The 24,437-nt window shown below is 41.0% G+C and overlaps 1 protein-coding gene across 1 annotated transcript in view; it reads right to left on the bottom strand.

Annotated features, from left to right (window-relative positions):
- beat-IIb (beaten path IIb) overlaps positions 1 to 24,437 on the bottom strand; it is a 46,757-nt gene that overhangs the window by 9,295 nt on the left and 13,025 nt on the right. The window contains exon 2 of the mRNA XM_017139900.3: positions 6,172 to 7,000. Within this exon, the coding sequence (XP_016995389.2) occupies positions 6,172 to 6,439 (268 nt within the window). The 5' untranslated portion in view covers positions 6,440 to 7,000. The remainder of the gene's footprint in view (positions 1 to 6,171; positions 7,001 to 24,437) is intronic.

The following is a 24,437-nucleotide window of genomic DNA, read 5'->3' as shown; positions in this document are numbered from 1 at the left end:
ACAGCCTCTTGTCCTGCTTGCTGGGCTTGGCTCAATATCCGCTCGACTCAAGCTTGTTGCTTTTACAACAGTGCTCCTGCTGTTTCATCTTCATTTTCATCGACAGCTTCCTGTGTTGTGTTGTCTTCGTTTCATTTTATGTCTACTATTTTTTTTCGCACTCCTGCCTCTGCAGTTTGAGCCTGCGGCCATTTGCCTTTGGAAATTAGGCCGGGCTTAGCTTTACGTTGGCCCCCCTGCAGTTGAAGTGCCTCCTGCCGACTCTCACATGTCGATGGTGAAAAAAACGAGGGCTCAGGCATTGATGATGAATTCTTGTCAGCAGTGATTTGGCCTGGCGACTGGAAGAACTTTATGGCCCTTCGATGGATTGCCAGGGATCTGTATCAACTTGGACCCAGTCAGTCAGTCAGTCGGCAGCAGCTTAGCCCTTAGATTGGAAGCCAGAGAACGCGGCATGTTTCCCATAATGACCTTAAATTTTTCGATTGCCCTCAACGGGTTTATTTTCCCCTTGTTCTTCATCACCACCCACTGCCCACCCCACGCCATCAACTTTTATGCAACTTTTCCATGACAAAAGAGGCAAAAAGCGAGAGAGGAAAATTGTGAAATATGTGCAGCTGTGATCATAAAACGTTTATTGACTGCAAAATTCAATATATCATGCATTCACCATTATGACAATATGCAGTTGCACAAACACTCATATATTTACGCAAGCATGCATGTCTGCGTGCCAGGGGTATCGTTGTGGGGATGGAAGAATTCCCTTTATCCTTGTTATGACACTTTATTTTATCTCGGAATATTACATACTAAGAAAGTCAATGATTTTGGATTTGGAAATTATTAAACCGAAATACTAGAATATAACATTGCACATTGTTCCTTTTTACTGACTGCTTTTTGGTCTACTCCCCTAAGCATTTTCATGACTACGCCCCTGGCATATGTAGAAAGCCCGCACACTCATAAACTTTTGCCACTGCTCTCGCCCAGATTTAGTTACAAATGAGCGCGGTAAAGGCGAGGGGGTTCGGGGGTTTTAGAAGGGGTCCTTTGGCCGCCGATCCAGGGATTCTGGGTAAAATTCCGAGGACGGGACGGAACCAGCTGTTGGTAAACTAAAGCCAGACGAACTTTTTGCAGACATGCGAATTGGGGGCACTCGAAGTGAATGAAAAGCGGTGGAAAATGCGGGAATGTGCAAGCCATGTGATGAACTCACTTGTGATAATTTATGGGTAATATTTTTATTGTCATAAAGACAGGCAGACGCGAAGAACAAGAGAGCGATAAGATGTTGGGATACTACCGAAACTAATTTAACTTATTGTCTGCAACTCAGCTCGCTTTTCAACCTTTTTTCCAGCAAATGAAAATTCCGATTCACAGTATAACTTTTTGTTTTATGGTTTTTTAGACCCTGAATTCCACTTACATATCTAATGTTATTTTGTAAGTTCTGTTCTCTTAGCTGCACTGTCAATTGCTTTGCACACAAATTTAAAAAATTTCCCACTCTTCCATTTGAGCAGTGAAAATTGGTTTTTCGGATGATACGGCCAACATCCAATAAATGTTTTAAAGTTAAACAATTTACGACGCCGAAACACAATAACAAAATTTTACGCATGAATTCTTCATGTAATTACGCGTGGCCAAAAATGAACAAAATTAACAAAAATATAAATTGCGTGGTTGCACACACACAAACAGGATCAAACAGATACAAACGCCTTTGGGCAAAAAATATATATGTATTTTTATATATATTCTGTGGCATTTCGTGATAATTAACGCCATATTTCAGCTATACAAAATACTAAAAAGCTCCAGCAAAAACGTATAACTTTCGCAACGGAAAAAAATGTTCGCAATTATTTAGCATAATGCATAAGCAACTACAACGGTATATATTAGACAAGGAGAGAGCATGGAAATATTAGCATAAATTTTACACAACCAAATTGGCGTTGAAATTACATTTGAAGTGGGTGGGCAAATGTTTTAAGGGATTGTGAGTGGTCTACGGTCAACGTTTTTGTAGACAAATTGGCGCTGTTACAGTTTTGAAAAGTTTCTGACATATTTCGCCTGGCCACAGTCCGAAATGGACAGAAAGAGAGGGCGATATGGCCAGAGAAAGAGTGGGGAGAACATGGTGGACGGGTGGACGAGTGGAGATAGACAAAGCCGGCATGATATAATTATGTGTTGAATTATGAATTGAAATGCTGAAAAGTTTTTATAGTTTTTATGCGTTATGAAAACTTGCCATTCAACTAACATTTTCGGTCAACATTTATTGCTAATTCCTACACTCTGAATGTTTTTAGGGGATTTTAATGCACTCAAGCTCGTCATGACGAATTATATTCTCTTATTTTGGGCGGAGGGGGGAGAGAAGAAATGCATAGATTGTGATTAATTATGAATCATATTGTCGACAGTCTGGATAGAAATTCACATTTATTTGACTGATATTTCTTATGCTGTGTATATTTTTTGTTTAATGAGATTTCTGCACTCTATTTAATTTGTTGATTAAAGACATCGATAATATAATCTAATAAATGTATTAAGTTATTTGTATATTTCTTAAATTCTTTCATCTGTCTATAGCCAATATTAATTATGAAGGAATTCTGCCAGACAGTTTTTTCTGTTTGCCTGTATGTTTTTCTGATCATTTTTTTTACCCCCCTAGGCGGTTCAACTACATTTACTTTTTTTATTTGGTTCCCTTTTGTATGAAAGAATTTCTGCATTTGGCCAACAGTCATCAATAAGCTTGTCACAGGACATGTGCTTTCAGATCCGACTTCGCATCTTCCCCAACTATATATGTAGGGCTATCATCTCCGACTTTTGAGCTTCGCATTTGCATGCAGCCAATAAACATAAAAATAAATGCCATGTGGGTGGCCATTGTTGTTCGGGCCTGGAGGATGACGCTTCGAATGCCTCATATCATATCAATTCAATTATATTTTATATCACACAGTTGGCGCACAAAGCCGGAGAAAAGGCAAAGACTCCATGCTGCTACCATTATTGCTGACAATATACCCGTGGCACTACAGTTGTTTCTCCTCTTGTTGTGGTTTATTATTTTGTTCACACATGTGTAGTTTAATTTAATACAAGCCCCTTGGGAGAGAGGCTTCAATCGATAATGGTTCTAGCCGATTGGAATGATTCGCTTTGTTTCGAGCTCAAGGCGTTGATTACTTCGGCTGTTTTGTGTAAAATTGATTTTGTGGCTAATTGCTCGGCACACACATGCAGCTTCCTCTTGGGCTAATCCCTTTAATTTATCCCGAAAACACCAGACACACACACACCAGACCAGGTAAACAAAGACAGAGAATCCGCAGGTGAGGTGCGTGTTTGGGTTCTGATAACAAATTGCAGCGAATAGTGGTGGGAAATCGGTTGGCACAAAAGTGCGGTGATGAGCCAGAAATAAACCACCGCACGAACCTTTTGTAATTAAATGTTGAAGGCAATTTCACGCCCAAAACCGATTCACGCAAGCGAAAGGGGTGGGAGTGATGTCCTTTCCCCACGTGGTTGCCCCTTTTGGTGTTTTGGTTTAAATAAATTTCCACAAAATGTGCGTAATTAATGCGTTTGGGCAGGGGACTCTGTAAATCACTGGCTATCAATTTGTCTGATAAGCACTCAGGCCAAGCGGCAACATCATTACATTTTAGATAAAGATTTTAGACTTAAATTCCTTTAAATCGTGTGACTTTAAAAATAAATACATATTGCTATAAGGCATTTGCTATTTAAAGCTCGAATTAAGATGGATTTTAAAGAGTAAAATGGAAATTTAAATTGTAAAGACTTTTGTACAAATTAAAAATAATAAAGATAATAGTTTGACTTTTTAAAGTGTTATATTTGAATAATTGTTCTGAGCATATCGATATTATCAATTGTTTTTTTTGTACATCCCTATTTTATAAGTGTGTGCACTTGCGGTCAACACCATGTTGCACGCACCATCGGACGCCTTTCAGGTTTCTTATCGACTGGCACTGGCCATTGATTGCAGTTCATTAAGCACGCGCAGGCTCACGCACATTTCTTTTTCTTTTACTTTCCGCCGTTCACCATCCACCGGGGCTTGCCTTCGACCACCTTGAACCACCCGTCATCCTGGATCCGGTATCCACTTCCCCACCCACTTGGTCGACACCTGATGACTTGGCTCATTAGCTGGGCATCCCGTTCGCACCTCCTGGCTCTTGACCATGGCCACCCCCGATCTGTGCATATATTTTCATAAAATCCCCATCTTCCAACCACTCACCTCCACAATCCATCCCCAACCACCCCACCACCCACTCCTTCCAGCCCGGTTCCGCATCTCGGGCCATTATTGTTGATTGCTTATTCATGCATTCAGTCATTTATTCATATGCCCGAATCTTGGGCGATGAGCACTTTGCTTGTTTGCCTTGTTATCAAAATGAAAGTTTTCCGCTTTCACTTCTTCGCTCTCCCCTTTCATTTTCCATTCCCCCGGGACCCCCAACTAACCGAAATTAATTGCGCTGCCCGGGCGCTCTGCTGTTTATATTTTAAATTAATTATAAATATTTATTTATCCTGATTAGTTAAGTGGGCGGTCGGTGGGTCTGCCGTCTGCTCGTCGGGGGCTTAACCAAATTGATTTCGGTTTATTTTAGCATTGGCCAGCGCTTTTGCGGGACCATCGATTACAAAGCGATGGCTTTAAAGCCATCCGACCGACCAATCAGCCAGCGGCAATGGAAACTCAATTGCACGCCAACTGTCCATTACTCTTGGACCACACTGAGCGGGAAAATTGGATTTTCACAGGGAAATTCTAGATCTTCAAATTTGGTAATAAGATCGGAAAATTAATATCTCGTTGCGGGCATACCAAAAAGAAGAGTTTGAGTGACTGATGAGGCTGATTTATCCAAAAATATTATGTTCAACATTATTTTAAATCTGGTGAAATCAATTTCATAAAAACAGAATCTGGAATAGATTTTAATATAATTAATACGAACCAATATTCTCAGCTTTTACAAGGATTTTAATGTGATAAAATAAAATTCTTAATAAGAGACATTTTAGCAAGTTAATTGGAACAAAACAATTACAATTTTTCATTAAAAATGCTGTACAAATTAGCATAATTTTCGTTCAATGTACTCTCATCTGACTCTGGTGCCTTGCTAACCGGATTCATTTTTCCCATCCTGCTGTCTGGCTCCTCTTTGTGGTTTTCTATAATTGATGGCAGCATCAATTCCAAACGAAATAATCAAGCCATACAGGAACGGAGAAAAAAGCTGGCCACGAAAAAAAAGGAAAGCACAGCGCCACAAGTGCAGACATACAGTACATACAGTAGAGTACAGTGCAGCACATACGTGTAGGGCCGGCTCACGTAGCCCGATTTGCCATGTTCCTTCGCTGCATACTTTCCTGGGCCAAAGTTAATTTCAGGTTTAAGTGGCAGCAACTGCAGCTGCTGCTGCAGTCGAATTATTGAAGGCAGCAAAAAGCGAATGGGATGGGGGCGAAAACGTTTAAATGAAAAACACGAGTCAATTTATATTGCGCTGACGTACCGCCCAACATCCCCCTCCCCATTGTCCCCCCTCGGTTGCCATTTAATCTTCTTCCATTTCTTGGCGCTATTTTCAAATGTTTTTCTTTGCTGTTTAGCCATTTTTTGCTGCTGTGGCAGTTGTAGCGAAAAAAGAACCCAAAACCAAGCGTTGTGTGTTGGTTTCCGACTCCTTTATATTTTTTTTGTTTGGTTTTTCGGCTGCCCATGTGTGTTTGTCTCTGCGTTTTTTTTCGGCTAAAGCTGTACAAAAATCTGCACAAAAATGCACGGAAATTCATCTTGATTTGTGTTGAGCGTTTTTATTTATTTTTTTCCGACTCTCCCCCTGTATATCTTATTCAAGGGCCAAAACTGCAGCCGTTTTTTCATTCAGCACATCTCTATATCACTTTGGTTTGGCGGTTTGTCTTCCCTGCTTTATCCCTGGTTTTTTCTATGGTTTTTGCCCCCGGGGCGTGGCGCACTAAATCAGAGACATTTAAGCGCGTTTTGTTAAAAGTCACTTACTGCACTCGACCATGGCTCATTTGCCGGCTTCTACTTACCACAGAAAAGGCACAGCAGCAATAGCCACTGCAGGATGTTGCTGCTGTAGTTGCAACTACTGTTGCTGCTGCTGTTGCTGCGGGTGATTTTCGTGCGACAGCAACACCTACGCATTGCTGTTGTCGCGATGTCTGCTGATGGCAACATGTGACTTTGCATTTCCGCGTTTTCCAACTTGCAGCTACAGTCGCAAGTTGCTGGTGTTTCTGTTGCCGCTGCGGCTGTTGTTTTGAGTGATGTGCTTAAAGTTGATAGTGTCTGCCACATTGTCAACGCTTTTAGACACTAATTAAGTGCGAAACGAATGTCTGCTTGTCTTGGCAAATCCTTGCTAAATTATGCTAATTTATATTATTCCTAAAGTTTCTTTAATAATTTATTCAAATTTTTTTTTTAATGTCGTTCACAGTTGGCACGCACTTTATTACGTATTTTGATTTGTTGTTTGTGTGTTTTCAATTTATACTTTTTACTTGAAACTTCGTCGTCGACACTGTTTCGTTCTCTTTTTTCTTCAGAGTTTTTATCTCTTTCATTGCCGGGAAGCGAACGCGTCACGCAATCGTCAGAATTGCGACTGAATGCTCGAATGTTGCTGCTGTCTGTTGGTGTTGCTGCCGCCGCTGTCAGTTGATGTTGCTGTTGTCGCTGCTGCTGCTGCTGCTACTGCGACTGTAGATGAGGGTGTCTGCCGGCAACATGTTGCCTGGAAAACGTCGATGGCAATGTCTTGCAGTTGTTCTTCCGCGAAAATGTTTGTCCTCTGACGTTTATGGGCGATTTTAGTGCGACTCCTAATTACTTCATATGCTGTTCCAAAACTACGCCCTGCAATATAGTGGAAAAAGAAGGGCAGAAAATGCCTCAATTAGTTGTTGACACAGGCTGAAATATTAATTTTATTGCTGTCTCGTAAAGTGTACAAAGTTCCAAATAAAAATTCCGGCGATCGTCACGTGCCGCGACCGTTTTCGGGATTGATTTATGCGTTCAGGGACCCGAGATAGGAAGTATCCATGCCCCATGCCCAATGACCTTTCTCAAATCGCTCGGGGGCACAAAAATGCGACCCAGGGACTAATTAGCAGGCCGTCCACTCGAAGGCATCCAATTTGGATTTGGTTATTTCATCGGCCACCAGCAATCGGGTTTTGCATTATTTACGACTTTCCCCCAATGCTCAATTATGCGCTTCATTGCAGGAAACCGCACATTTGCCGCCAGTCCTTCAAACGACGAGTATGGCCCTAAAAAAAAAGAGTTCTGCTCTTCCTGTTTTGGCATTGTTCAGCAATTGTTTTCTAAACAAAGAAGGGCGATTGGTGCTGTTCGCACATGGAGAAATATGTCACCCAAAATTGTTCTATAACTCTCAACTACTGCATGGAAAGGGAACTATGAGAATGAAATGTAGAACTAAGATTTTATTGGTTATTTGGCACATTTTTTTGCATAAATGTACTTGATGCAAACGTTTTTTTTGTATTTATAAAGGTACAAAGAAATTCTCTATAATTTTAATTGGCAATTTTTGAAAAGGCGATTCCGCTTTTTAATATTTTGTTATTTCATACATTTTATATTGGATTTAAACATAAGAAATAAAATGCTTTATTAAGTTATCATTTATTATTATTGTTTTTTCATTAACACTTACGTAAAATGTATTTTTTTGTAATTATTCAGTATTTGAAATTTTAAGTCCCTAACTTTTTATTTGAAATTCCTTGTATACCAAGTTTTTCCCTCAGTGCATGCAAAGTTTGGCTAATTGCTGGGGCAGCATCAGCATTGTTCCATGCATTTCCAGCTGACAGAAAATCGTGCGCTGAAACCAAAAATCACTTCCGCTTGGTCATCGATTGCTGGATGGGGAGCGGGAACGGGAAGTAGTGGGTTAAGCGGAGTGGTGGGTTAAGGGGGATAAAGGCCTGCACTTCACACATCATTTCCTCTGCTCAACATTTATTATGCCATTTTGTGTGAGACCGAATTGTCACAATTAGTCGACGGACGAGTGGAAAGGGGATGGAGGCTGCGGCTCTATATATAGACCTGTCCCCCCGAATTTTCCCCGGTATTTTCCCACTTTTCCCCCCCTCCTCACCGATCACAAAGGGCCCTCCGATTCATTTATAATATTTTGTCATTGTCTGGGGCCGGCGTTTGCTGCATTTTATTAATTTGTTTGTCATATTTTCACGTTTGTTTATTGATTAAAATGTGTGCACAGGCGTCTGACATTTTTTTTGGGGAGGGGGAAAGGGAGAGGATGATTTTAAGTCTGCTGCCAGCCGTTGTTGTTGTATCTGCGGTTCTGACTGCTGCTGTAAACATGTGTTGCCGGCAACATTATCACTGCTGTTGCATTGTTATTTTTACTCCCTGTCTGCTGCCTCGGCCCCCTCCGAAACCCCCTGCTCTCCCCACCGCACACTTCTGTTTGCTGTTTTCTGTCTGGTATTTTAAATAAAACATCATTTTTTGTAATTGTTGCCTCGGCGTGAAGCATTCTATTGCCCCATCGCACTCCCCCAGTTCTTTTGTTTACCTAGGCTACTGTTGCAAACATATCCCTTCTCCCTCAGCTTTTCCCTGTTTGTTTGTACAAATTATTATGAATGATAATTTTGTCTGTCGCATTTTTCATGGATTTTTTCCCTCTCTGACGCTTTTATGGCCTCCACTGTTGTTTTTATGCCTGTGGCTTTGTTTTATGAATTTTATAATTAATTGTGTTTGACATATTTTATGTGCTTGTGCTGTTTTTGGCCTTTTTGTGCTATCCGATTTTAAGGTTTGATTGATTTTACCTAATATTTTGCCATTTATCATTATTTGTAAATCGGATGTAGTTGGCAAACAAAGGACAGGGAAATTAAATGATGCCATTTATTTTTACCAATCCATTAAATGGTTGGAAAGCCTATTAAATAATTGCGGTCAACTTTTATAATGTTCTCTAACTTTCAGTGTATTTAATTATAATTATTATTTAATCGAATTTAGATCGGAAATAAATTCTATTTCGGAAACAAAAATAAATTCAATATAATAGCAAAATCGAATCGTTCCTCGCTTTCCTTCATCTAATTGTCTGCTTCCCTTTGTCATCGTATTTAATTCCATTCATTTTAATTAGCTCTGATACACTTATTGAGTTTAACCTCTGTGGCCCAGAACAAAACAGTCACTGTCAGGCCAAAAAACATTTGTATTGTAATTGTCATTTGGGCCGAGTGAATTTCCACATATGTAACTGTAACTGTCGCTTGTCGCTGGCATATTTTTTGGCCAAAAAGACAAATGACAAAAGACAATTAGCTAACTGAAGGCAGGAAGCCTCTTAGACATTTTGCCATTGCGAGTTGGTTTTAATTAAAAGCAGATTAGCATTGCGCGTGCAGCGAATTTGCGTGGGAAACGCCAGCCCAACCACCCACTTTTCGTGGAAATTATTGTCCCCTCCCCCCGCCTTCTTTGGGGAGGGAATGGGAGGGGATGGGCACTCAAACTCATTCGCTTGTTACGCCATTTCAGGCTTCTCAGGCGCATTTGTCTGGAGACATTGACAATGACAGCGGCTCAAGAGCCGGCTATATACTCGCCAAGAATTCACATAGATACATACTACATACAGCCAAGTGGGTCTGTGTGGGGTTAACTGTCGCAGATAATTGCCGGAATAAAGCCAACGCTATTTCGAGTGCCAGCTCCTGGGCTTCCTTACATTTTACGTTTTTACTCCTGCCACCGCGGCTCTCGTTACTTTTAATTCCAGTGCTTGAATGGAACATTTTTATGCACGCTTCTTGCATGCAACACAACTCGAAAGGGGATTGTGAAAAGGGTGTTGCTTGTACCGCTGCACTGATAGAATTCCAACTTAATTGCAAATTACTTGCGGATTTACCAAAGACCTTTTAAAGATTTTAAGGATTTTTCTAAACTAAATAACTACCATTAAAATCCTTGATGATATTAAATCCTAAGTTATTTCCTGGTATAATAATATATTTTCACCTTTTGCAGCTGACTAATTTACTATCTTTCTGTAATTCAATTTAACATAATTGGTTTTAAAGGAATTAACACAGTGGATTTAGTCTGTTGAAATTATTCCCTTTGTTTCACGCTTAGGCTGTTTTAATTGATTTTGTGGCTAACGTAAAGCTTATGCCTTTGGGGTATTCCAAAACCAAAACACATCGCTATGTTATTATTAAACTATTAAAAGCAGCATTTCTTTTTGAGAATCCATATATTCCAACTTTTTTCCAGAAGGTATACTAATGGAATTTCAGAAACATAACCGTTAAAAACGAACAACATTTAATCACTATTTACATAACATTTCTAAAGTTCTGTAGTATCATTTTCCCTCAGTGTGCGACTACTCCTTGTTACTCGCCACATCAGTCACCGCTCACTTGACACATTTCGCCTGCCATGACGCAATTGGCACGAAGACATGCCCAGCACATGGGCAATAAAAATTGCCGGCAACTCCAGTTGCTGCTGCTGCTGTTTCTGTTTTTGTTGCTGCTGATGACTTAAAAATAGCTACAAGTTTTTCACACCAAATTGCCAGAGCGGCAGCCGCCAACAAATTGAAATGTTGATTTCAAAGTTTCGGGGCTCCAACGGGCCATCAGCTGTCAGGTGAGCATGAGACCCAGATGGGCGAAAGTCCCTCGGATTGTCATAAATCTGTCGTTGCAGTCGATGACATTGATCCAGGGGGTGGTGCTATATGGAGCTATATGGTCTAGTGGTGCTATGTTTCCGAGGCGGTGCGATGAAGTGATGTCATCAGCGGTACAACGGAATTAAGTCGCCAGCTCTTCCTTTTACCGGCGGGTGGAACATTTGAACATTTAATTGCCCGCTCGCTGTGTTCGCACCAAGTCAAAGATTTTCACATCAGCTTAATTACTGCGACAGCCAGGTTAACCCATTGATTACCAGTCGTAAAAAAAGGAAGTGGGCCATGCCTGTGCCTAAAACTACTGATAACTTTTAATTTACATTGATCTGAGGTTTGAAATGTAAGGTAATAAATAAAACAAGAAAGGAAGCTACCTTCGGCCAGCCGAAGCTTATATACCCTTGTAGATAAAAGAATACTCACTCGGTGCAGTTCCAGGGATTCCAGATTCAGCGTTTCGATTTATTTCAATTTTGTTTTTAAGTAGTCAAGAATCAAAACGCCTACTTCCTACAAAGTTACAATGAATTTTCTTATATTTGTTTGGGAGCCTTAAGATATAGTGGTCCGATCCGGCTGGCTCCGACATATGTACTACCCGCAATAGAAAGAAGACCTTCGGGAAAGTTTCATCGCGATAGCTTTAAACCTGAGAGACTAGTTCGCATAGAAACGGACAGACGGACAGACGGACAGACGGACATGGCTAGATAGACTCGGCTATTGGTGCTGATCAAGAATATATATACTTTATGTGGTCGGAAACGTCTCCTTCACTGCGTTGCAAACATCTGACTGAAATTATAATACCCTCTACAAGGGTATAAAAAGAGTAGCATCCATAAAGGCATACAAATATTTATTTTACTTTTTAAAATAAATACTTAAATTAAACTATAATTTTACTGATAAAGTAAAGCAATTAAAATGGTTACACAAATGAGACTCACATTAAAGTCCTTATCAGATTCCAATCTTTGAGTAAACCAATTAACATTATTTTTGTCGGATTTCTCCGCTCCTTTAACTGCTCTCAATGGGTTAAACGGAGGGGCAAAATCAGCAATTTTGGAGCGCCTGCGGAGGGCGAGCAGTATCAGCCCGCTGGATGCAATCTGCAGCACTTAATTGCCGCAGAAAACGCATAAATGCGCTTTTATTAAATACGCTTTAAAATTGATTTTGCACGCCCCATGATCGGCATGCGGTTAAGCCCCCCTTCCCCTCCCACCAACAGCCGCCCATAATTTAACCCTCTTCATGTGGCAACTTTCCCACATTTGCGGTTCTGTCTGCCGCCGAGCCTTTTGCATGAATGGCCTTTATTCATAATCATATTTTGTAAATTCATACGCATTTATTTTTGTTTTCCGACTCTCTGGCTTTTGCTTTTTTCCGCTGATTTCGCTGGCAACTTGACTTTGAATCTTTGCGCTGCTGGCTTCTGTTTCCACTTTTGATGCCCCGCGAATTAATTAAAAGCCCCGCCCCACGCCCCAAAAGTTAAGAGAGAACAACGTGCATTGTTGTTGCCGCTGCCACGCCCATTTTGGCATTAAATCCGCGTTTCGCCGAGCGTGCGAAATTTATAAATGGGGCAAAAAAAAGAGACAGCTCAAGTGCCGCAGAAGTTTTGAGTTATTCTATGGTTTCTTGCGGAACTTGAGTCACAAATAGGATTGCAATGGGTCTGCAGGCTACGACCTAATGGAAAGGATCTCTCTTCTTCTCCTCATCCGACTGCCCATCAAAATTTCAGGAACTGATTCCGATTCCAGAACTCAGCCCTGACCCCCAGCTAATAACATTTGGCCTTTTCCTTTCCTTTTACTTGCTTTTTTCTCTGGCCAAATCTCACACAAAATCCAATTACGTAACGAGAAGGAAACCCCTCCGACTAAGGTCGAAACTCACCCACCCACGCACACATACACAGCACTTGAAATCCAATTTTCATAATAAGCATGGAAAAAAAGGAGGAGGACTAACGGATGCGAATTTAATAATAATATAATTTCGGCACAATTATCTCAACAAATTAAGCCAAACCGCCGAGCAGTTCAGTTCAAGTGAGCAGATCTAACAGGGTCCACCCTGCTGTTTTCGGTTGGCGTTTTCTGGGTGGTTGGGTGATTGGGTGGTGCTGCTGACTCTTTTTGACCCACAACGACAGCTCATTTTGCGGGCACATGGGCCTGAGGTCGGGTCCTCGTTCTATGTAATTAAATTGAAATTTCAATATTGCGAGTGGCCTGGCGCAAGAGCAGGAAGGGGGATGAAGGGGGGCGAGCCAAGGACCAAGAGGACCCGGACCCGGAGCCGGAGGAGCAGCCTTCCACAGCCGGAGAGAATCCGGCGGAGGACCAACCAGCTGTCGGCGTCGTCGCGTTCGCCGAAACTCGGCTGATTTATAAGCCGTGGCCAAAAATGCTCCAAAATTAAAGTGTAATTTATGTGGCAGCCTCTCGCATATCCTGCGGATCCTGTTTATCCGCCAAGTGCGTGAGTTGGCCGCTGCTAGGCGACCTTGCCAGCCGATTCACAGGCCTACCAAGCCACACGTGAAAAAATAGCACATATAGCACAAATAATCTTGAAATTAGTAAAATTGTAAAGTAACCCATTTCGATTTCAATTTAATAGTTCTCAACATAATAACTTTTTCTCCTACATTTTTACTAGTCAGTTTTTAAATATGAATAAATGAAAATATTTTTTCTTGTTCTAGATTTGTTTAACAATAAATCTAGAATTATTTGCCACATTTTCCAATTTTCCGCAGTGCACGAATCAGCGATGTATGTGAAAAAATGAAAATACTTGGCGGGCTTAATGTTGCCTGGCCAACTTTGACCCGCCAGCACTTCACCTGGCAACCAGCCACCCCACCACCTTACCACCCAACGTCCCACCAGAAAAGACCCAACCCATACGCAAAGTGTTAATGTGTTTATGGGGCTGGTGACTTCGCCATACGTCCGTGGACCTCGGGAGCCCCTTTCCTTCGGCCTCCTGCCCTACCGGCTTCCCGGCTTCGAGTGTCCTTTGCTCTTTTGCGCCGTTTGCCACTTGAGTTATTTAAATTGCGTAAGTGGAGCTGGCAGCGGGGCCAGAAAAAAAGATTGATAAAATATGTTAATTGCGCCTGTTGTGCCGTGGGGCGAGTATCTGCAGCGGCGGCAGTTCTTGCATGAAATTGTCGCCAACAATGCTGAAAAGTTAATTTTCTTGGCATTCTGTTTCGTGAATTTAAGGCGTTTTAATTATGTTTATTGCATACCTCGCCACTCTCCACTCCAGCTGGAGCCGTCGTCGTTGCCATGGGTGTTTCCGTTTGTTGAGAGTGAGCCAAGGCGAGCCGAGCAGTGAGCCCAGGACAATTGGGGAGTGTATCAATGCGTTTCGCAGCCCTGTGCACCTGCCCTTCTGACCACCTAATTAACCCAATTTCCCCGACAACGATGGACGCCATTGCAATCACGCATCGCTGTTTTGCGGTTTGCGTTCAATGAACCCTTTCAACTGTGGATCTAAGCTAATATGTTCACCAAATGTGTTTTTAAAAATTAAAAAGGTGCTACCCAATTTGTTCATTCCTAAAAGTTTTCTACTTTTTTTTTTAATTCTGATCACTTTTAATTATCAGAAAAAGCTAACTTTAAAAAAGTTTGAAATCATAAAAGTTTTCATGCAGTAGAAACATATATTTTTCGGGTAATTCAATCAACCACAATGGACTTATAAACACCACCACTTCGATTACATTTTTCAGTTGAACTGCAGGCAACTGCAAATATTTGAAAGATAACGAATTTACTGACCAGAATATGCGGAAAGCCAGTGCCATTGGCCGCAATTATCTGCCGACGGATAAGTTATGCCCAGTATTTAATGAGCAATTGTTGGCACACAGCGGGCGCAACGGGAGTGTGGATGTAAATGAATTTTTAGTGGTTTGGGTAAACTATCCCCGAAACTAAAGCAAACCACCGACAAGCGAGCAAAGTTTGCCGCCCACCTGCTGTGCTGATTGTTCCAAATAACCAGCAATTATTTCAATTATAACTCAGTTGGTGGGTGAGTAATTCGTCGTCGGCAGCAACCTCCTGCAATTCTCATTGCCTTGTACAACATAATTGGTGCGCCTGGTTGTCTAGTTCAGACTGCTTTGTTTATCAAGGAAGTTTTCGGGGCCCAAAGTGGCGGAGAGGAGATGCTGGGGGAGCGCCACTTTCACAAGTGTGTTCAGCTGTTGGTTAGACTTGGAAAACATCATCAGTTCACTGGAAATAATTCGGTGTTGGGGCAGAAATATATTCAGAATCAATTAAATTAGAAAATTAGTTAAATAACAAAATTTAACACATACTACTGAACCCCTTTTCCTTACCAAATCTTTTGAAAATCCCTTCTTAATCCAATAAATGTTGATTTTTCCCTAAGTGAAGCATTTACACAAAATCAACAATTTAAATATAGTAGCAGCAAATACGTTTGGACCTCTTTCACGCTTGACCCACAATCAACACATTGCTTAGTTTAACCTTTGACTCGGGCACATGCATACATACATATATATATTCATACAAACACATGCACAGTGTACACGCATATGCGAGTCCTTTCTGGCCGAGAAGTCCTGCTCCTGCTCTGTTATTGGCAGCCAATCGAAGGCAGCCTTCGCCCCTGCTCGCCGGCAATTATTCGTGAGGTTTGCATCTGTTATGCTTGGTTTGGGTCGGGTTTGGGTAAAAACCGAGGGTTACATAATCAAAAGCCAGGCGGCTGGGGCTGGAGCAACAAAAACAAGTAACCGATTCGGGGCATCTTTTATGTAGCCTGACTTTTGCCAGCGATCCGAAGCAGACCAAAAATAAAACTTCCGAGTTGTTGTTTTTTGTGTGTGTATAGAGCCCTCTATTCACGTGTGTTTAGCACAGCAGCGGTCAAAATAGTGTTTGGAAAAAATTAATTCAATTCAAAACTAATTTGTGATAAATCTCTAAGCCATATTTATTCCATTTTTTAATTTATTCCAATTTTTACTTATTTATTTTGAGTTAAAACGTTGATAAATTAGTTTGTAGATGAGTACTAACGATTTCACATAAATTCATATCCCTAATATGTTAACTATTTTTACGGACCCAATTGTATGTGCTTGTGTGGGTGGAAGTGCGTGTGTGTTAGTGGCTTGTATATATCCTTCCTGCTCCTTTCCTGGCGTCTTTGGCTTTTGTTGACTCAATTTCCGTATTTAATGACCCGTTGCCAAATATGCCTGAAATTTTCAAACCGATTCCAGCTGCTACACACGTACATGTGTGACTATGTGTGTGCGCTCGCTTGGGGTCTGTGTGTGTTTGTGTGGTTTCCTGATTGAGTTCACCCAAAATTCGGGGCTTTCCACTTTAAGGCGACACACTTTCGGCCACTAAATCAAGATTATGCATTATACGGCGCTAAAGGGCAAATGCAAGGGCTTACGGTCTTACCGGGTATCATCAAAACATATTGCAGCCGCTAATGATTTCGATATCTTTGGCACTACGAACGAAGCCAACAACCGATTCTCGGACGTGGAATGAAAACAAATAACCGAAATGCGATACGCAATTATAGCTTAATCCCCGGCAATAATCAAATGCTATAACCTCGTGAACAACAATAAGCAACATGTGTGTGGGTGTCGCATTGCTTTTGATAATGGCGCATAAATGTTTTTTAACAACGCCAAACAAAGGCAATCACAAAGGCCCCACAGAAAACCAAACCGAACCAATCCAAACCGAACCGAAAGGAAACGAATAACGAAAATCAAAGGGGAGTTTGAGGACTGCAAATTGTGGGCAAAGCATCATGGCACATAAACAACAATAAACACGCTTGTCGACCATCACTACCCAAACCACGCCATCAAGCAGCCACCACCCACATTTGACCATATAATAGGAAATATATAGGATATATCTACACAGGGAAAAATTCGTAATATCTGTTTGGAAGCTAAGTTTAATATTTGATTCTAAGAATTATTTTATCCAGGGACCGTAATCATTATAAGTGAAAAAATAAAAATCTCCATTTAATGATTATTTTGTAAGCGAAAAAAATATCGCTCAGAAATAATGATTATTATGTGAGCGATATTATTTCACTTAAAAATATCACTCAAAGTGCGATTGCAGCCGTTCTGTACGGAATTTTACAAAATTTTAAATTTCTGCTTGTAGGTAGAACCACGGAGAACACATCGAGTTAATAAAAGAAGGGCATTTCTTTGTATAAACTTTTTAAAACGCGGTTTTTAGTTGACAAGAGGTATGCTTAAATACAAAAAGTTGTATCAACCTTAGAACTTTATGTCATTTATTTATTAGTAAAACGACTTAACAAGATGTTATGAACTATTCCACTTAGATCCAACCCGACATGTGGGCTGGGTGATAGTGTGTTGGTCCACCGAGCTGTAAGCACGAGTTCGATTCCCACAGAAAGTGTTTTTATACAAAAAGTTTTTTTTTGTTTTTTTTTCAGCGGTTTATACAAAGAAAATTTATTTTTTTTCTTAACGGAATATGTGCTTTGTGGTTCTACCTACAAGAGCACATTTAAATCTTTGTTAAATTCCGCGTAGGACGGATGCAATCCCACTTTGAGTGATATTTTTGAGCGAAATATATCGCTCACAAAATAATCATTATTTCTGAGCGATATTTTTTTCGCTTACAAAATAATCATTAAATGGTGATTTTTATTTTTTACTCAAAAAAAAAATAATCATTATTTTCGGTCCCTGATTTTATCAAAAGCTGCGTCAAAAATAAATATTTAAAAAATATATACTCATATGTACATTTTTTTCTAAACAGGTTTGCTATAATATTTCTTTAATTTTTTTTCTTCGTGCAAAATCGAGTTGAGTGAGACAGCGACTTTGGCATGCATGGGATGTCGTCGTCTTTTGTCCCTTGGTCGACTCTTGTTTTCAATCCTTTGCACAAATAAAGTTTTTATGATAGCTATTTGTAACCTTTTTGGATTTGGCACCGCCGCTGCCCCTTTTCCGTACTCAATACGGCCTAATAGCGGTTAGGTCCCCTTTTTTGCTACCCAGCTTTGATTTAAAAATATGTTTTATCCCTCCAATCATTTAAGGGGAATGTGATTGTGTTCCCTGCTCGACGACTCTGTTGGGAAATAATTTCCACCCGATAACGTTGTCGACGTCTTTGGTGGACTTCTCGTCCTTTTGCGTCCTTGTGTCGAATTCCTTTGAGCATTTTTTCACTGCCATTCGAGAAGTCTGCAACGACTGCATTTTCACAGTTCCGTTCGCTTTAAATTGCATTTACTATTAAGTGCTGTTTTTCTGGTCATTAATTTCTGCCTTCTGCTGTCTGAAATAATATTTGCATTTGGCGCTTTTTTTTAATATTTATTATGCCGCTTAAATACATAATTATTTTGTATTAATTACTATTTATTTTGTTTGCCTGTCTGAGTGCCCTGATTTATTTATTAATTAAATTCCATGGCAGTTGGCCATTTTAGCTGCTTGTTTGTTTTCGTAATATTTTAATTATGAGCTTACTCTTCAGCGGGCATTGAGTATATCATTTCATGATACATTTATTGACAAAAATAACTCTTTGAGAAACATTATTACTTGGGCAACTTTTTATGCCTGGTCATAACTTAATTTTGCCATTAAACCAAGTTTTTTATACTCTACGCCTATTGTCTAGGCCACCTACGTTCTTTTACGATGTCCAAGCTCTTTTCCTTAGAAATTGCCTAAGAAAAGGAATTATGAGCTTTTGTGTTATAAATTCCTTCTCGTAATACCCAAAGTTTTTCGGCTGAATATACATAATTTGTAACGCTACATAAAAGAGACATGGAAAACTACTAAAATGTAAGTTGGCCTGACAACAAACTAACTAGAAACGATGAACTCAAAGCCAAATGAATGAATTATTGTTAACTGGCATATCAAAATGTGTCAATAAAAAACCATAAAAATTTGATTCAAGTCGTGCGTGATGAGCAGAGATCACAGCTCTTCCCCTTCCTTTCTCAAAGTTTATTTTTTGCTTCATCAACGGCAACATGAGCATTATTGTCATTCGCATTTGAATCTTGTGAATGTTAGTGTACCACATACACACTGAGATAAAATGTTGTTTTCTTTATAGAACTTACGTTTAAGGGCTAGCACTCAACCCAACAAAAACTCGTCCAATACAAAAACTGTAACGAATTTCTCGGCTTAGATGATGATGGAAGAGTTCAGGACGCACGCGCTAAGGTCCAGCTTGCTCCTTGTCGGTTGGTGGGGTGGTGATCTTGTCCTTAATTCTTCAGCCTCTATTCATTTTCAAAGAAATATATCAACTGCGTGCTACGACAAGAATTGGATAGCGGGAGAACAATCGTATACAGACAAACAGACAGACAACAATAGGTAGAAGCTCCTCGAATATCCCTAGTAGTCCTCAGATGTTCTTAGAGGAATTGCGGATGCCCTCCCTGCCTTGGCCATTCTGCACCTGATCTCAACTTATTTATCGAATGGCCCCTTTTGGGATCGCTGAAAGGTTTTTACAGGGGAATCATCCTAGTCTTAGGCAAACAAAGGGTTTTTCTAATACATTATAAAATATATTTTAAATCCTAATAAAACAACTTAATACTAACAGGCATAATGAAACAGATATTAATATAAATGCATGCAAATATCTTCGCTAGCGAGCGGGATTATAAATAGGACTAATTGGCAATTATAAAAGAATAAATAAAAAATGTCTTTTCTAGATTAGAATATTTCTACCGAAAATAAAATAGACTCGAACATGAATAAAATTTAAATAGCTCGATTAACTAAAAAATAAAATAACCAAAAAGAAACCTCGGAGAATTCAAAGGAAATGGGATATCGTTCAGCAGCCAAAATAATGCATTAAAAATCAAAGAAAACAAGAGTCTGCGAATTCGCCGCAAAGACATTGACCCACATTTTAAATTGCCCTTGAATTTCAATTCCGCTGTTCCGGTAAGGGAGAGAGAGCTTGCCCTTGAAATTGCACGTATGCCATTCCCCGTTTATCCGTTATAGAGATGGCCGAGAAATTCTAATTCTTTTTACTTTCGCATTCGCTTAAAGGGACTTGGGACAGTGGGGCAAATATCGATCTTTTGGGCTTTGGTTTATAGAATGTATTTCTTTACTCGTGAAACTTCACTCACCAGAACTCGGGGGTTCCATCGACGAAAGCGCTTCCGTGAGGTTTTCCGATTGCTGTGAACATAAAAAAAACCAAAAAAATATACACTATTCTACCCACTGTACCCGATCAAGCACATCTCTGCAACTGCTTTTTTCACGGCACACTCTTCTCTTATCTCTCTTTCCCTTTTTTTCACTTCTTTTGGGCCTTTCGGGTTTTATCTATTGACTTTTGACTTTAACTTACATTTCCCGATTCTCCGCCTTTTCTTCGGGCCTTTTTTCCACTCTTGATGGGGTTTTCGTACACTAACACCACTAACACTAGTACAAAAAAAAACTTAATTTATTAATCCGACGACACGCATCCAGCCGGACATTTTCACTGCTTTTCTTAGATTTTTCCCGGCGTTTCCACTCCTTTTCCCGGTTCTTTTACGGCCACTCGGAGATCTTGCGACCGATGTCACGCGCTGGCCAAGGAAAACTACTCTCTCATAATTCCACTCAAGCCCACCACACGGGAAGCTTTGCGAATTAGGGGAGAGAGACGAAGCGGGATTGACTGATATTTCGGCGAATTCAAACTCTGGTTGACTGAAGTTGAATCGACCAACTTTCTGGAGACTTGGCGGTTCGATTCGCAAAATACACCGGATTTGCCTACGCTCCTGAGATAGAAATTTGACAAATATGCCTTTCTCTTAGCGTTAAATAACGATAATTAAAATCAATAATGTTCCCTTTGGGGAGATGGGGGGTCGTCGTTTCGCTTGCAGCGGCTCGCTCCCGATCATGGGTGTATAATTTATTCAGCATTAAGCGCCAAACCCTAATTTTAGGATTCAGCGCAGATTTTTGGTTTCCAGATTGAATACCTTTCGAGATTTTCCGTTTAGTGTTTCTGGGCCGTTTAAACTGTTGCACACATTAAACCCAACTGCACTCTTCGACTGCCAAAAACGGAAAGAATCACTGTGGCGCGCGGATCCAGGTTGGAGTCACCACCGCTCTCCCAGACTATGACTTCGCCATTTTGGCAACCTTGACAATTGGCTCTGTTGCCTCTTTGTCTCCGAATTCTATCCCCTCCAGAGTTTCCTCCTCTGCCCCACTGGTAATACCCCAGCCGAAAAGTAGATGGCGGCACCACCACCGTTTGACCCCTAGGTGGCTCTGCTAGCCCCTTTTATCTGCCACAAGCGTTACAAATCACCCCCTCCACAAGATCAGTGTTGGGGATGATACCCCCAAGACTGATACCAACACGCTGGAGGCAGTTGATTATTGCCTCATATCCTTTGCATGATACCTTCCAACAAAGTGGCCTTGTAGATCCTCCAAATCATAATACGAATTTCCCACCTTTTTGCGCACCCTAGCCTTGACATAACTTGGGCCCAGCTTGGCATTATATCCCGCTTGGAAATTGCTTTGTTTATAATTTTTACGAAACACTTCTTGGCCAACACTATAGGAAATTTCTCTAGAGCGGAGATTGTAAAGTCGCTCATTTTTGGCGTTCTGTTTTTTCATTATTTCAACGGCTTTCCCCCGTACCAATTCCAGAGAATCTTCCTTAGAGAAAGCCACAGAACGATCCTGCAACAATCCCAACGCCCTCAGCAACTTATAAGTTGACCCAGACCCAACAAACTGTTGCCCAAATACCATATAGTAGGGACTTGTACCCAAGCTAGAATGTACGGCCGATCTCAACGCACAACAAATGCTGCTCAGTTCTTCGTCCCAGTTCTTTTGGTCGGGCCTAACGTACGATCGAATAGCCGCTATGACCGATCTGTTTACCCGCTCAGACGCATTAGATTGCGGCGAGTACACTGCCGTAAAAGTGTGACCCACTTTATAGCTACGTAAAAACTTTTGAAATGCGTCAGATTTGAATTGGGACCCATTATCAGAAACTATCGTTTCGGGTACTCCAAAGGTGTGAAACAATTCCTGTTGCAGATATTTAATAATCACATCAGCCGTTAATTTTTTTACGGCCTTTAAGAAGACGAATTTGGAATAGTGATCCAATACGATAAAAATGCCAATATTACCGCTTTTGGAACGTGGATACGGCCCCAAAAAGTCCATATATATTCTTTGAAAGAATCTCTCCGACTCTGGAGGTACACCCATGGGCGGTCTTTGCACGGAATTTGGTGCTTTGGTCATCTTGCACGTATCACAGGCTAACACATAAGATTTCACATCTTTAATCAATCCAGGCCAATAATAATACCTTCGCACTCGCTCTAGTGTTTTGTGAATTCCACCGTGTGAAGCCATGGGGTGATCATGTGCATTCTTTAGGACCTCCTGAATTAAGCCTTTTGGAATCCAAAGTTTCCAGATAAACTGATCGTGCAAAGCATCACCCGTAGAAAATTCCGTCTTCTTGTACACTAAGCCATCGACTACTTTAATATCTGGCAATTTATCGTTGTTAGATTTCACCCCGTCAGCAAAGTCTTTATATTCTGCCGAGTTAAACTCTGCTGAGTCCAAATCGACCAGTAATCCTTGATTTGCATCTAGCGATGCCATCTCTTCGTTCACTCGCGATAGTGCATCCGGCACAACGTTCAGTCTACCGCTACGATGCTCGATCTTGAACTTGAAGGCTTGTAACTTCAGCGACCAACGAGCCAATCGCGAGTGTAAGTCCGTCTGCGTCATAAGCCATTTTAACGAGGCATGATCCGTGATAACAGTAAATTCGTGGCCCTCCACGTAAGCCCTGAACCTATTGATACAAACTATTGCCGCCAGACATTCTTGTTCCGTGACGGAATAATTCCGTTGAGCCTTGTTTAACTTTTTCGAAACGAATGCTATTGGGTATTCATCGCCCTCGCTAGTTTTTTGTACCAATACTCCCCCGACACCGGATTTGCTGGCGTCACACTGCACGAAGAATGGCTTCCCAAAATCAGGACTTCGGAGAACAGGTGCTGAACATAATCTACCTTTTAGTTCTTCAAATGCTTGTTTTCCTTCGGGGGTCATCACGAACTTCCGTCTCGGCTTTAATAGATCTGTCAGGGGCGCTGCTACCGACGCAAAGTTCTTGATGAACTTGCGATACCATCCGACCATTCCTAAAAATCGTCGGAGGCTTTTCAATGATGTTGGCAGTGGAAACTCGGTCATCGCGGATATCTTATCCGGGTCAGTTTTTATAACGCCCTCTCCTACGATGTGGCCCAGGTATCTCACCGAACGCATGCAAAATTTACTTTTCTCAACATTAAGCGTGAGACCTGCTGCCTTGATGTGGCCAGCAACTATCCCCAATACCCTTAAATGTGACTCAAAACCATCAGAAACGATTAACAAGTCGTCGAGATAAACGAAAACTTCATTTCTTAATTCTGCCGGGATGACTTTATCCATCAGACGTGTCATGGTTTGCGAAGCATTTGTCAGACCAAAGGGCATGACTTTGTATTGGTAAAGCGGCTTTCCGGGTATGGTAAAGGCCGTCTTGTCACGAGAATCTGGGTCAAGGGGTACCTGCCAATATGCGTCTTTTAAGTCCAAACTAGATATATACATGGCCTTCGGTAAGCGCCCTAGAATACCGTCTATTTGTGGAAGAGGATAAGCATCTTTTCTGGTAACCGCATTAACCTTTCTACTGTCTAAACAAAGTCGAACCTTCCCCGGTTTTTGAACCAAAACCACTGGTGACGACCACGGGCTATCTGATTCTTCAATCACTCCCAGCTTAAGCATCCGATCCACTTCTGCATATAAAAGTTTTTCCACAGCTGGTGACACTGGGAAATGACGCTGCTTCACGGGCTTAGCATCCCCAACATCAATTGAATGAGACAGGACGGAAGTTTTCCCTAAACCAGATACGGAAAATGAAGGAAACTTGCTAATGACTTTTTTCAAATCCTCGTCTTGCTGAGCTGAAAGATCATGGGTTGAAGATACTATTTCGGAAATTTCCATTTCTGGTGGTAGCAACTGGAATTTGGACCAAAAATCAATACCCAAATATAAATCTTGGCTAAGGGATGGAATCAAATGCAGATCCAGTGTCTCTTCTTGATCTCTATATCGGACAGGGGTATTAATTCGTCCCACTACTTCTTGTTTTTTTCCATCTGCAGTATTTACTGAAGACAGCCCTCGTTTGAACGGTATTCGACTTCTTAATATTTGCTGAGCCAGATTTCCACCTATAACGCTTACCGCAGCTCCAGTATCTAATAGACCCAAAACTATCCGATCTAAGACACGCACTTCGGCATAGGGACGTTTATCTTTTCCCTTAAAACGAATTGCATTAATTGTTTTTATAGCTG

This window comes from Drosophila takahashii, chromosome 3R (genome assembly GCF_030179915.1).
Source record: "Drosophila takahashii strain IR98-3 E-12201 chromosome 3R, DtakHiC1v2, whole genome shotgun sequence".
Lineage (NCBI taxonomy): Eukaryota > Metazoa > Arthropoda > Insecta > Diptera > Drosophilidae > Drosophila > Drosophila takahashii.
This window is presented reverse-complemented; position numbering and strand designations above follow the sequence as displayed.